Source organism: Ostrinia furnacalis, unplaced genomic scaffold (genome assembly GCF_004193835.3).
Source record: "Ostrinia furnacalis isolate ACB-3 unplaced genomic scaffold, ASM419383v2 OfSCF2054, whole genome shotgun sequence".
Taxonomy (NCBI): domain Eukaryota; kingdom Metazoa; phylum Arthropoda; class Insecta; order Lepidoptera; family Crambidae; genus Ostrinia; species Ostrinia furnacalis.
The window spans coordinates 819,718-832,862 of record NW_021132293.1 but is presented as its reverse complement, the minus strand read 5'-3'; the positions used below and the strand labels follow the sequence as shown (position 1 = coordinate 832,862).

The 13,145-nt window shown below is 35.7% G+C and overlaps 1 protein-coding gene across 1 annotated transcript in view; it reads left to right on the top strand.

The window, feature by feature from the left end:
• The window catches only part of Schip1 (Schwannomin interacting protein 1), a 37,744-nt gene extending 34,010 nt beyond the window's left edge, over positions 1-3,734 (top strand). The window contains exon 14 of the mRNA XM_028306900.1: positions 531-3,734. Coding sequence (XP_028162701.1) covers positions 531-612 — 82 coding nt within the window. The 3' untranslated portion in view covers positions 613-3,734. The remainder of the gene's footprint in view (positions 1-530) is intronic.
• The last annotated feature ends 9,411 nt before the right edge of the window (positions 3,735-13,145 follow it).

The window sequence follows — 13,145 nt, the reverse complement described above, 5'->3', positions numbered from 1 at the left end:
ATAATTTAAACCATATTTTTCAAGACAAGAAAGCGTAAGCGTTTCTTATGTAGCTCATCATCATCACCAACTCAACAATATCTTAATGTACTTTTGTTAACCATAGATTAGAAACATAAATTATTACAACCGCCAGCAGAACATGTAGATAATAGAAATAGTCACTATTAATAAAGTACCTTAAGTAGTTGTTATAGATTAGATTTTGCATCAGCAATGTCGGCCGTTTGGTGCAGTGGTTCAGAACGGACTACTATGCCGAGAGGTCCCGGGTTCGATTCCCGGCCGGGCAGAAATTGAAATGATGAATTTTAATTTCTGTGACGGGTCTGGGTGTTACTATGTATAATATGTATGTATTTAAAAAAAAAAGTATATAAGTAGTGTATCCGTCAAGCTAGCACCCATAACACAAGCATTAAGTTGCTTACTTTGGGGCTAGCTGGCGCTGTGTGAAAAAAAAAAAAAAAAAATGTGTATTTTTATGAACTGTCGTTTGTACTTCACCGTGTGCTTTTTCTTTGTTGCAGGGGCGTTAAGGAGCAGTCTAAGAAGACCAAAGGATCCACAAAGTCCGGAATGAGAAGGCTCACGTCCCTGGTGCACAAATAAGTACACAATGTTTAATGTTAGATTTATTACGGCAATTTGTTCTAATTTTAAGTACTGACTGAATGGTTGCTATAAATTTTTAACATTGTACAGTACAACCACATCAGAAAAGACCAGTGAAAACCTATGATGAGCCTGTGCTTCTATTTTTTAAGATAAATGTCGTACTGTAAAATGTTCTTAAAGAAATATAGCAGCTATACACGTCATCCTATATAGTACATGCAAAGCGGCGTATGTATGTTTAGGTACGGTGAAATATGGTATTCGATTAAAGTGGGATCCAACATTATGTACTTTGTATAAACGATAATTTTAAATATTGTATGTCAGATATACTATTCAGTGACAGATATTACTAAATTGAATTTGTAGACTGTATCACTACTATTTATTCGCCTAAAATAGGTTGCTTTAAAAACATAATATAATCCGAACAGATTTTCATGCAAATCTTAACAATCTTCGAGGCTACAGTTTGCATGAAAACTTTCTTGACGTATACTGGATTTTAATGTAATTATATAAACCCTACATTTTACTGTAATTACATAAACCCTACATTTTACTGTTTCTAAATGTTACCTACATATTATATTACGTATAAGGTTTCTCCTACTCGTAATCTTAATGTTATTCCGTCACAGTTTCATGTCTATATCTAAAATTGCGTATATCGTTGTATACATTTTGAAATACATATATATTCACATATATTATGTCCGCTTTAAAATAGATACTAGCCCACCTAGAGATATTAAATATTTTGTGATTATTCGCAGATTAGAAGAAATATTTTTTCAATATAGTGCTCATTGTTATAAATTGCCGGAGGTTTGGTTTCGTCTGTTGAAACAAAAAGCAATTTAAAGTTCTCATATTATGTAATCGTGACACGTATGTAATATGTGTACTAATATAATCGTGATATTTCGTATATTTACTATTAATAACAAATTCTTAACCTAACATTTCATATCGTGCCACTTAGTAATTAGGGTAAATGATTTAGTTATCGCCCAGCATAATTCTGATTGAACTCTTTTTTTTTCAGTCCTATGAAAAGAATTAAATGGAATTTTACCCAGTTACATGCCGTGATAAGGATAGGTAGCAACATTCTTCTGATTTCTTTCATAGGGAGTTTATCACCGTATACTGGACAAAAACTCCAAAATTTACCCTACATAGACAAAGTAACACCAATGCGTATTGGAAAGACTTAAGAATCTTATGACCGTATGCTACATACTTAGATAGACATCAATTTTATCTCTTATGAAATTATATCTCGTGCTAATCAATCTAGGTGCGCGTTTGCATAGGTAGTGAATAGATATACGGTTTAATTTAGTAGAGTTCACAGGCGAATTCAAACCTACCGGCGATATGTAGTATATTCACTTATATTAGGTAGGCATGTAGTGATGCACATGCCTAAATCTTACTATTACAAGAGGCTTGTTCTTTAAAAATGTAGATCGTAAAGACGATGAATGGCGTCGAATTGCAACATCTAACAGATTTACAAGTTACTAAGTTCTAATCATTCTATTCTCAGACCTACTTAATACACAAAATTTCATAAGAATCGGTCAAGCCGTTTCGAGCAGTTTTATTACAAACACTGGCACGAAAATTTTATAACATTAGATCAGCTCATTAAACCTCCACGCTTAATTAAAAAGTACATTTACTGTACTTGTGCAATCTGATATACTGCGTGTTCAAAACAATGAAGGAATAAAATAAAATCTATCTATATCGTCATCGACTCTCACAAAACGAATGCGAATATAAAATAGCAGCTGCATAAAAAGTGGTCGAATGAATATTTTTACTTGCGTTCCCAACATTTACCACATTTGGTAGCTTGATCCTGATTTACAAAGTTAATGGGTCCGTGAAACTTTACCAGTTTTTACTGCGGACTTTTTCTGTAGATGGCTTTTGTTTTAAACCCCCTTAAAATCCGATACGCAATCAGAGTTACCTGTGGATATCTAAAATCACAATGAACTGTTTCGAATAGACAGTTAACTATCACAGAAAAGCACTACAGACTTTAATTGAAGAGAAAAATATCTTCGTACGAAAACCTAAGACTAAGTAACTTATAAATCTGTTAATCTGTGTTGCAGTTTGAGTAAAATGCATAGGCAATAAAACTGCTGATGATATACTTTTTCTATCACGTTGTTACCCGTTATTTTGGATCTGTAGTCTCGTGGCGTTTGCGCAGGCCTAACACTTTGTTCAGCTTTATAGGACATTGATTAATCAAACTTTTTCCCAGTAGTTCCCAGTGATTCTTCGTTAAATTAAAATAGTAACCAGCTCAAGTTGAATATTTGAAACTAGGAAAATATAAAATAATACGACTTTGTAGTAACATAATAATTACCTCATTCTAAAAATCTCGACGCCTCTCCTAGTGCTCTTAAAAGACGCCTGTGCAAAGCCCAATTAATAGTTGTTAATTAGACCAATATACATAGGATAATTTTACGTTATATTTTTTCCTGATAGTTTATGACGTTTTTCGTTATTCATAAATTGCATTCCCAATCGATAACATAACTCGATGTATTTCAAAAAATCTAAAACTGCAGCATGATAAGTTAATTTTATTATATTATTTAAATATACATACAAGCGTTCTCCCAACCGAATTTATTTAGGTTTATATTCCATACATTAATTAGTTATTTTAAACGATGTTCTTTATGTACTGTTTTACTTGTTTGTATGTATATAAAGTTAAACAATTCCAGATCTCTTAGTTTTTTCTACTTGATATTATATGATATTTCTCGGAGTTCCTTAAACTTACTGAAATTTAAATTTATGTACATCCTTAGGTTGTTGTTAATTTAGTTTGCTAGATTGATTCAATGTGTAGTTACCTTTCTTGTGTGTTACTTTAGTGGGATTAATTAGTTCTTTGCTCCCAAATTATTTTCTATCTAAGAATATGTATTAGCTTTTTCTTTATTAATTTGATTACCCTTTGCCTACTTGTTGGAATTTATTTTAACATCATTATGTTTCATTTCGGTTAAATATTCGTCCCTCTATCTTTATAACATGGGAGCAAATAATAACTGTATAATAAAAAAAAATGTGTAAACAGCTATAAATGATGTGAAGTAAATCACCAACATGCAAAAGGCAGAGCCGTACTTCGATATTTTTTGATTTATTTTCCCCTTAGTTTTACGATCTTAATAAGTCGGTCTCAATCATGTTTTTAAAATATTCATTGCAGGCATTCGTTCTGTCAAAGGATTTTTATACTTCATTAATGGATCGTATTAAATTCTTATTGATACTCACTGTAGACTTCTTATTCTAATTATTCACGATGGGGTTACAGCGGAGGCATGTGGGTAGTACCCACATGCCTCCGCTGTAACCCCACTGGGTACCTATATGTATACATCGCGGCGAGTAGGTGCATGCGACGCAGCTGCAGTTTACTTGACTTGTCTCCTATACAAATGGAGTGTACGCATCTGTACTTACGGTTTGGTAATATTTAATAAGATAGCCCTGCGGGCTCGTATCTTCGATCAAAACCTATCACATTTACAAGCCGTTAAAGATTAAAACGTGACTGCGTTGACATTAAAAGTTTTTAAACTGCTGCTAAGAATTCTTTTCTACCTTTATTTCATTTTAAATCGACGAAACTTATGTTAATTACGTGTACCTCAAACTACTTTTATATCTCAGTGACTAATTTTCAGATAATATCTTCGTAAAGTAATCGGTTGTGGTTTATCTGACTATTCTTTGTTCTTTGACCATCATAGTAAATTCAGGTTAAACTTTGTCTCTGTATTTTAAGGTATTGAACTAAGCAGCTGAGAGTAGGTACGTCGTTAACTACAGTTAGCGAAAAGAATGCTTGGCGCGCTTAAAAAATCTTACCGACATGTGATAAATACTATTGTACTATTCTAAATAAAGGGGAAAGTGTTTAAATTGTCGTTTTATTTTTATACAACAGCAGATGCATCGATAAATAGTTTTAAGAAAAAATCCTCAAAGCTCGTAATAATTATGAATTTGTAAAATTGAATGAAAAACTTTTTGGAAAACGTGAAAAATCTTGCGTAACAGTAGGAATTGTCTCATAGGATCCCACGTATTTTTATATCTACTGGATTTGGTTGTAATTTACGATACTGATAAAAATAGATTACTATAATGTTTATTATTGCGTGATTATTTGTAATAACCACAAAGGGGACAATTAGCAGTGATGTCCTAACGGGTCGTTCCCACAGCGATGCGACCACGATGCCGCGACAGGCGCGCGCGCCAAAACTCCGTGACCCCAAATTGAAGCGGTCACCTGCGCGCCCAGGTGCGCTTGCGCAATTAATACCATCCTCTAATAATAGATACACCTCACAATTTATTTGTTTTATTGTCCTCATCGCACTCTAGGACTTTCGCTTAAGACCCTTTTAACCAAGATAAATGCTTCCTTTCTCGCAAATATTTATTATATTCTCCCCTATATTGCCCCACATTTAATCTTAATCGACATTGAAGTGCTTTTATAGGGTGGTATTAATTGTGAGAAAGGACATTTGCAATCTTATCTGTTTATTGGATACTGTTGTTTGGGCAAATTGATTTCCTGTGGGAATCAATATTTTTAAATTAGATATAGGAAGGTGTAATGGGTCTATATTTTATGAGTAGGCCTTTTATTAGGTGTCTCGACATTTTAATTAATGAGTGATAATATATTGATTGCTAATATTAGAAAAACACTAAAGAAGTTTGTAAGCTAACATATTTACAAGATATTTAATAGTGGAAGGTTTCATCAAATTAAAATAAATGACTGGTTATAAACAGTAGGTAATGCATTATGTTTAAAAAAAACCGCGTACTCGTAAGCATAGTAGCAAACAAAAGAGCAAATGTTTTATTTTAGGAACGTAAAGCGGTGAAACATAGAGTAATGGCCGATGGTATCGCGGGGCATGCAAATCACCGCGGCACGGGCCACATGCGGGCCCGGCCGACCGCATGGGGAGGCTTGGGAAGGTTTGCAACTCAACAAATAACTTCCTTTAAATTCAAAGAAAGTTTGTTCTTAGACAGTACAATAGCCTTCTAGAAAAGTTACTAAGTCCTACCTACTGTATAAAAGTTTTGACTTACTTGACAAAGTCCTATGTCCCCCCCTAGATGAGGCAGACGGCGTCCACAACAGTCCTTCATCGCGTTCAGTCTTGAGCTTCGCGTTTGATCTCGCTCCAATATAGAATGAAAGCTTTGGCCTTCTTAACTAACACCTTGGAACGTAGTTTGAGAAGAAAACAGCGTTTTTTAAGCTCTAGATAGCTTGCGGGAAACGTTAATATATGGAAGTTACTCAACAAATATCTGGACATTTTACACTAAGCTATCAATTCCTAATTTATACGTAGAGTATTTGGGTGTCAGGCCACACTGATATAGCTAGCATAAGTTCAAGGATTGAACCCGCGTCCTCTGGCATAGTAGTCCGGCACGCGAACCACCTAACTATGACTACATTCTAGGAAAATGAACGCATTTTCCTATGAAGATTGGTCATATTCAGGATATTATTAATAGCACATACCTGGACTGAATATGAGGAATTCAAACAAATTCAAGCGTTTAGATTTAGCCTTAGTTTTTCAGTTGCTTAAAGTAATGTAAATAGCATTTTGTCCTGACTGACCCTTCGCCCCATCCTACTCGATGGTAGCTATTATACGAGTTCAATGTCAATGGTAGGGTCGCGACTCGCGGCTGCGGATACGGGCTCGACCGAAGCTCGACGCGATTTTATTGCTCCTCACTGTAACTTGATTACCCGCCTCCATTGACTTGTTGATTGTAAAACGCCTTATAATAAAAACTCGTAGATTCTAGACTCAGAAGTTCTCACGATAACTTTGAACATTTAACAAGCATCGAATGTTTTTTTTAAAAAAGATAACAAAATAAATTGACTCGATTTGTTTATTTAACTTCCAGTGATACGAGTATTAAATGCCAGGCAGTGGATTACAGGTTCCAATGAGTGCAAAGGCGCCAAGCAAGCTACATCTCTCTATTTCTTATGCAAGTTCTTGCTGAATGAACCTTCTAGTAAGTAAAATAAACAAGGATACTTTACAATTCCATTGCCTCATTTTTTCTAACTCGAGTCTATGGAATAGAGTAACCTAAAACCTAAAGTTACTCCTAGCAAGTTTTCAGAAGTTTATCTCATTCTTATTAGACTAAGTTTTGCAGTTCCATTAACTAGGCATTGTAAAAAATTTGAAAGTAAAATTCTAATCATAAGCATGGGCATCCCACTTTCTAAAATATAATAAATGTCACGAACAGAACTGTTTATTTATTCAGATCAATGGTTCTGAAAAAAAAAATGGAAATAATATCTGAAATATAGGCAATATTTAATATTATGAAATATATGAGGGGTGGATGTAGCAATTTGAAAAATTTTGCATGCTTGTGATATTATAATCCGTGGCGGGCAGCACAATGAACCCCATCAACCGAAAAATGATTAACAAGCGATTACACTGACGGATGGGCGGCGCGCGCGCACTGGCTTCTCTCTGCGTAGACTGAACACTGTTTAGAGCTGGCTAAAATGTGTTCAGTGAATTGTTAAAAATAAGAAGTAAATAAAATCCATACATATTACGAAGAACATGAAAATGTGTGAACCATAGGTAATGTATGGCCACCCTGTCTTTTCAGTGTGATGGGGGTTATGGAAATAATGATAATACTGAAAAATTCAAAACATAGGTAACGAGAATGAGGAATGATCTAAGCAGTAAGCACTGTTATTTTACATGAGGCTAAGTTAACGTTTGAACTCAACCTCACCTTGATAAAGATCCTATTCTAGCAATAGAAGTAGGTATGCAATTTTACCCACGTAAAGTTAGCGAGACAAAATGAAAGTAGAGTACCTACCTATAATTTTGTGCCTTGTCTTGTGTTACTTACTTACTTTTCCTAAATATACATTTTCTAATATCTAAGTAGCAAAAATGTAAATTGTTTGATCCTAAAAACAAATCGAAGTCACATATTTAAGTCTATAGTTTTACCGATGAGTGAGCAGAGCGGGCGCGATGCGCGGGCGCACGTGCCGCGACATATGGCGGCGCCATACTGTTTGTTTGCCAATCATAACGGACATAACTCATCAGATAACGGCCCACCGCCTCCGGCATACGATCTAAAACAATGTGCAACAATTAACAAGTCGACAAGGGTACTCTCGCGCACGATTCGTTACGGTTTTCGGCAGATATTCGAGATGTTATTAATTTCGTAGCAAATTGCATAGGGGATTTTTTCAGCTTGATTATAGCATGGTATAACACATGTATTTACGGGTCCTCCTAACGCTACTCATATCATGCCACTTAACTGGTTATGGTTACCTACCGAGTACCAAAATTGCAAAAAGCTTGAAATTCATAAAACATGACCTACCTAAGGTTTGCTTCATGTATTTCAGAACGACAAAGATATATTTGCACTTTGCAAATAGGTTTGCGTTCTCCAAAATCGTGCCGCATTAGTTACATGCCTTTACATTAATATTTCTGGATACAGTGTTTGGTCAATATGCAGCTGTCCCGTTTACTTGGACATCCTGTACAAAGTAAAGGTAAAATAACCGTAAATCATAAGATTTGGTTGGCAACCGTTTTGGCATCAAACGTTACTTCCCCCGAATTCAATGAGGCCCTGGAACCTGCAATTTGAGCGCGCGACGAGCGCCCGCGCCTGTCGCGACATATGGCGCGATCCATGGATCACTGCTAAGCCTTGCACTAGATATAGCGTTAGAAACTGGAATAGACATCTAGTTACTATTAAGGTAGATAAATAAATTAAGTTCAAAGGAGGACAGGAATACATATACGAGTATTATGTACCTATACTGAAAATTTACTATTCCTGAAACGCATGTTTTTAATAGGAAACTTTCGATTTTGAATTGAAACTCATGATAACTTAAACTTCAGCGAGATAAATGATTAGTTAATGTTTCTATGTTAATGAGGAATTCCGTAAACGAACTAAAGTCGCTGACATAGCCCGACGGATTAGCAAGCTGAAGTGGCAATGGGCAGGGCATATAGTACGCAGAACTGACGGCCGATGGGACAGCAAAGTTCTGGAATGGAGGCCGCGTACCGTAAAACGCAGCGTGCGACGTCCACCTACAAGGTGGACCGACGACATCGTAAAGGTAGCAGGGAAGCGCTGGATGCAGGCCGCTACCAATCGATCAATGTGGAAAGCATTAGGGGAGGCCTATGTTCAGCAGTGAACATCCTATGGCTGAAATGATGACGATGATGATGAATGTTTCTCAGCTAAAACTGAAATAATTAAACAATGATGATAATGTAAATCTCAAAAAATACAAAATTCCTAGATGCATTGCAAGCTTCAAATTAAGACTACAGACTAAACTGTTACAAATGTTAGTACTTATTTATTTGTAGAGCCTATACATTGCATTTTACCCTGGCACTAATTCTAAAGAAGTGACTGATTCTGAATGATAATATCACTGCTACTCACGTCCTTTCCAGTAATTTGAGTATCGCTCCTATAGCTATGACGAACGTGCTACCCCAAGAGTTTTTAGCATAACGAAAAACTTCTTTAACTTTTTCGAATATCATAAGGCGTCTTATAAAAACTGTCGCGGTTTTGTTTTACATATGCCTTTAATGCGAAGAGAAAGTTTTTTGATATAAAAACACAAAAAGTTAGGATGAGAAATACGTCAGGCCTTTTGTTTACTTTCATAACTACCTAATATGTATAATAACCACCGCGTAACGTATTACATCAATTTCTGTAGGTAACATGCGTCATTGAAACGAAAAAAAATCACGACAAAACGTCTCAGTACAAAAGACATCAACGAATCACGGTACATCACGACCCTCGCTCTACAGATGCTATTTCAAAAGATTTACAGATGTAGGTACTCTTACTTGTTTCTCTCTGGAATTCAGTGTTCAATGAACTAAAATATGGACGTTTTGTTTAAAAGATAAGTAAAACTTGAGTAAATTATGTGTAAAAAGTTGCGTGACTTAAATATGCAGTGGTATCGAAAACGTCACCTACGGGCATGTTGATCAAAGGAAACATAAAGCTGCTCAAAACTAAAGCTTACAATGTATCGGTGGACTTTGACGGTTTTTGCTCGAAGCACACAGGTGCCAGCGACGCGTCGTGGTGACAGCGGCGCCTCGCACCTCGTTTTTAGCGCGAGTAACGCCAACACCCATACGATTTATTCTCAGCAACGTAAAAAATGTATCAGCCGTCTGATATCAAAGCTGCATTCTCATGCATAGACAATATGAAGTGCAGACACTTTTATGGCTTGAAATTGCGTTTATACATGAAATTCAGAATTGCATTAATACCGGTTGATATTAAAGTTTTGTTATGATTTACATTATGTTTTAACTTAATATAGCTCTTCCAATGGCATAGCTGGTAATTTGTGAAAGTAGTTACAAGTTATTTTAAAACAAAAATATAATTTTGTAAAAAAATGTCACTACACCAACGAAGCTGACCGTGTAAGCTTTAAATAAAATTACTTATGGATTAAGCGGGTTTCTTTACGAGCAGAGAGCGCGTGAGGCGGCAGGTGCCTGCTAGATTTAACAAGCTTAAGACATGCCATTAAATTTTATAATCGACATTAAAGCGACCTGATTTTTATAACTATTCAAAATATTTATATGAAAGGTAACTAATTAAAAGTTGTCTCTCTAACCAAACAGCTGATACAATCAAGAGTAAGAAGCCTATTTAAACAACTCTCACAAAGTGAAAAGCTCAATAGACTGAAAAAGTAAGTTTCCAACGTCTATTCTTACCTTGTGGTAGTTCATGAGAAAGTGTTGGTTTCATGATACAAGTTCTGCATCACAATTACGTGGTCGCCTGCGTCGGTTAGCCCGGATCCTTGTAACGACTGAACTTTTATTGCGTACGTGTAACTCAACAACGATTCGTTATTTATAAGGGCTCACGGTCTAAGTGCTTTTTCTTGTTAGACAACACGTGTGGAAACGTTGGACGAAAATTCTCACGAACTCGATGATTTCTACTCTAATAATTATCATGTAATGGACATACTTAGATAAACAAGGAAATGCACATGTTGAAAACGTACTACATCGTTTTAAAAGTAGATACTCAAATTAAGTGAAAAACAAAGCTTGTTTTCTCTAGCAATCTAAAAATTATCAAAGTAGGTACTCGTACTTATGTTAAGTTGTATTATAGAAACGCGTTTCTGGCTGTGCTGAACCGTAGCTGTGTTTCTGGACAAGCTGTCAAACAAAAGCTAACTGTCGGACAAAGACAGTCATTACCGTAAAGCCATCAGCATTCACGTCTATGGCAATGTGGCAATAGATTTGCAAGATGCGTCGGAACCAGTCGTCAGTCCAGCGACGCGGCTGCGCGCGCGCCCCGTCAATTACCCGTTGCACTGGCAGGACTAGATCCCACCACTTCACTTACCAGCTAACCCATTTATACGCTGCGTTGAAAACAGGACTAAATGAATTAATGCAAATTTATACTATAAAAATTGTCGCAGGTGCGCGGGGACGAGTTCTTCGCAGGATTCGATTTAACGCGCTTGCGCTGCGAAAGTTTTTATTTATAGCCGCGTGCGTCCGCGTTGCAGCGATTACTCGTCACAAAGCCTTGTAATTTGGTAAAAATAACACCTCACGCTAAAATTAAAACTTTTTTACTCCATGATTCTTAATACACTTTCATTATCACTGCTTATAAAAATCTACTAGTTTCGTTATTCATATTACTCAGTTAGCTAACTTCATAACAATTTGATATACAAAACTTTTTTTCGTAGGTTCATTTCGACTATTAGAAATAATATTTCCTAAAAATATTCCTAACGATGCGGATTAGTGATGTACTTAGTACAGTAAAAATATAAATCTATTAAATAGGTATAGTAAATGTAACTAGATGTTAAATATTTTATTTAGAATTTATTGTAAAAGCAATCATTTCCGCATAATGGTTGAGGACAATATAAAGCCTTGCAAAGGTTCATCGTCGTGTTACGACCAGATTTACTGGATATATGGTACGTACTACTGTATTGAATAGACTTTATTAACACGTAGACTGCCATGACAGTCACCGGTGACTGACAAACATGCAACCTATTCGGGCCATGTCAGTCACTGGAGCCTGACACTGAAGCATCTAAATCAAACGACCGCAGTAGGCCGCCTGGCACGTTTAATGCGTTACTTCCTATTTTAAATGACTGACGTGGCCCCCAACAAAGTATGTTCAGCATGGCCTGCAACTCTTGTACCTAAATAAAAATTAACACAGGTTTTAATGAAAATTTTAGTAAAAACACGACAAATATTTGAAAATCACAAGTTTACGATATATTTCAGAATAAATTATTAAGCATAAATATTAAAATTATTATTTGTGTACAAAATTGAAACATTACAGACAAAAATGAGGCTGATTAGGGCTTTGAATAGAGTAAGTTATAACTTGCTGTCTTTCTCGACTTTACACGACACGAAATTTGACAGTTGACCGACAGCAGCCGGACAGAGCGATAGTATTCACGAGGGCTAAAACGAGGAAAGCGATGCGACACGGTAGTTCCCGCAAATCACGCAGAAGCGTGATTTTGTTGTGCCTGACAAAATGCTTGACATGGCGCTGTGACTGATTCGGGCCGCGTCAGCCACGGGTGGCTGACAGTTTTTTTATGGTTATAATATATCAATATAAATAGTAAAAAAATATTTTTTATCAATAACTATTCATTTCAAGCCATTACACATCGAATAACAAAAAATTCAATTTTGGCGAATTCGTAAATTTACTTTGGCAGTCTACGTGTTAAAAAAACTAGCACTTGACGCGTGGCTCTACGTGGACCTTTGTCCAGGAAAGCCAGTGTAAATATTTCTGGAAATGTGTACAAGTGTTAATACACTTGAAAGTTCCACTTCCAGAAATATCGACGCGTTTAACCATAAACATAAATATTTACACAAATAACTTAAGCGTACGTTAGTAGTTTTTGCTATTTTTGATAATAACAAGTAGCTCTTGCCAGTTTTATTAGAATGGAAAACTTTTACCTCTTTTAGTTCGTTGCCTCTTACAAACATACTTATTTACAAACAATCATGATACGAGTATCAATATTAAGTATTTTAGAATTATTTGATTGCAGTCGTAAAAGTTATCTTGGTTTACATTTGCCGTCAAAGAGACATTGAAACAAAGTAACTTTTTATCGAAATTAAACTGTTTATCTCTTTCCATTAACAGAAGCGTCCTGTTAATTGTTGGTGATTATTTTGGTCTACTCATTACGAACTTGAAAATGAATGATTAGCAATTAAAAACCAACAACAGGTACCTGTGTATAAGTTGAAGGT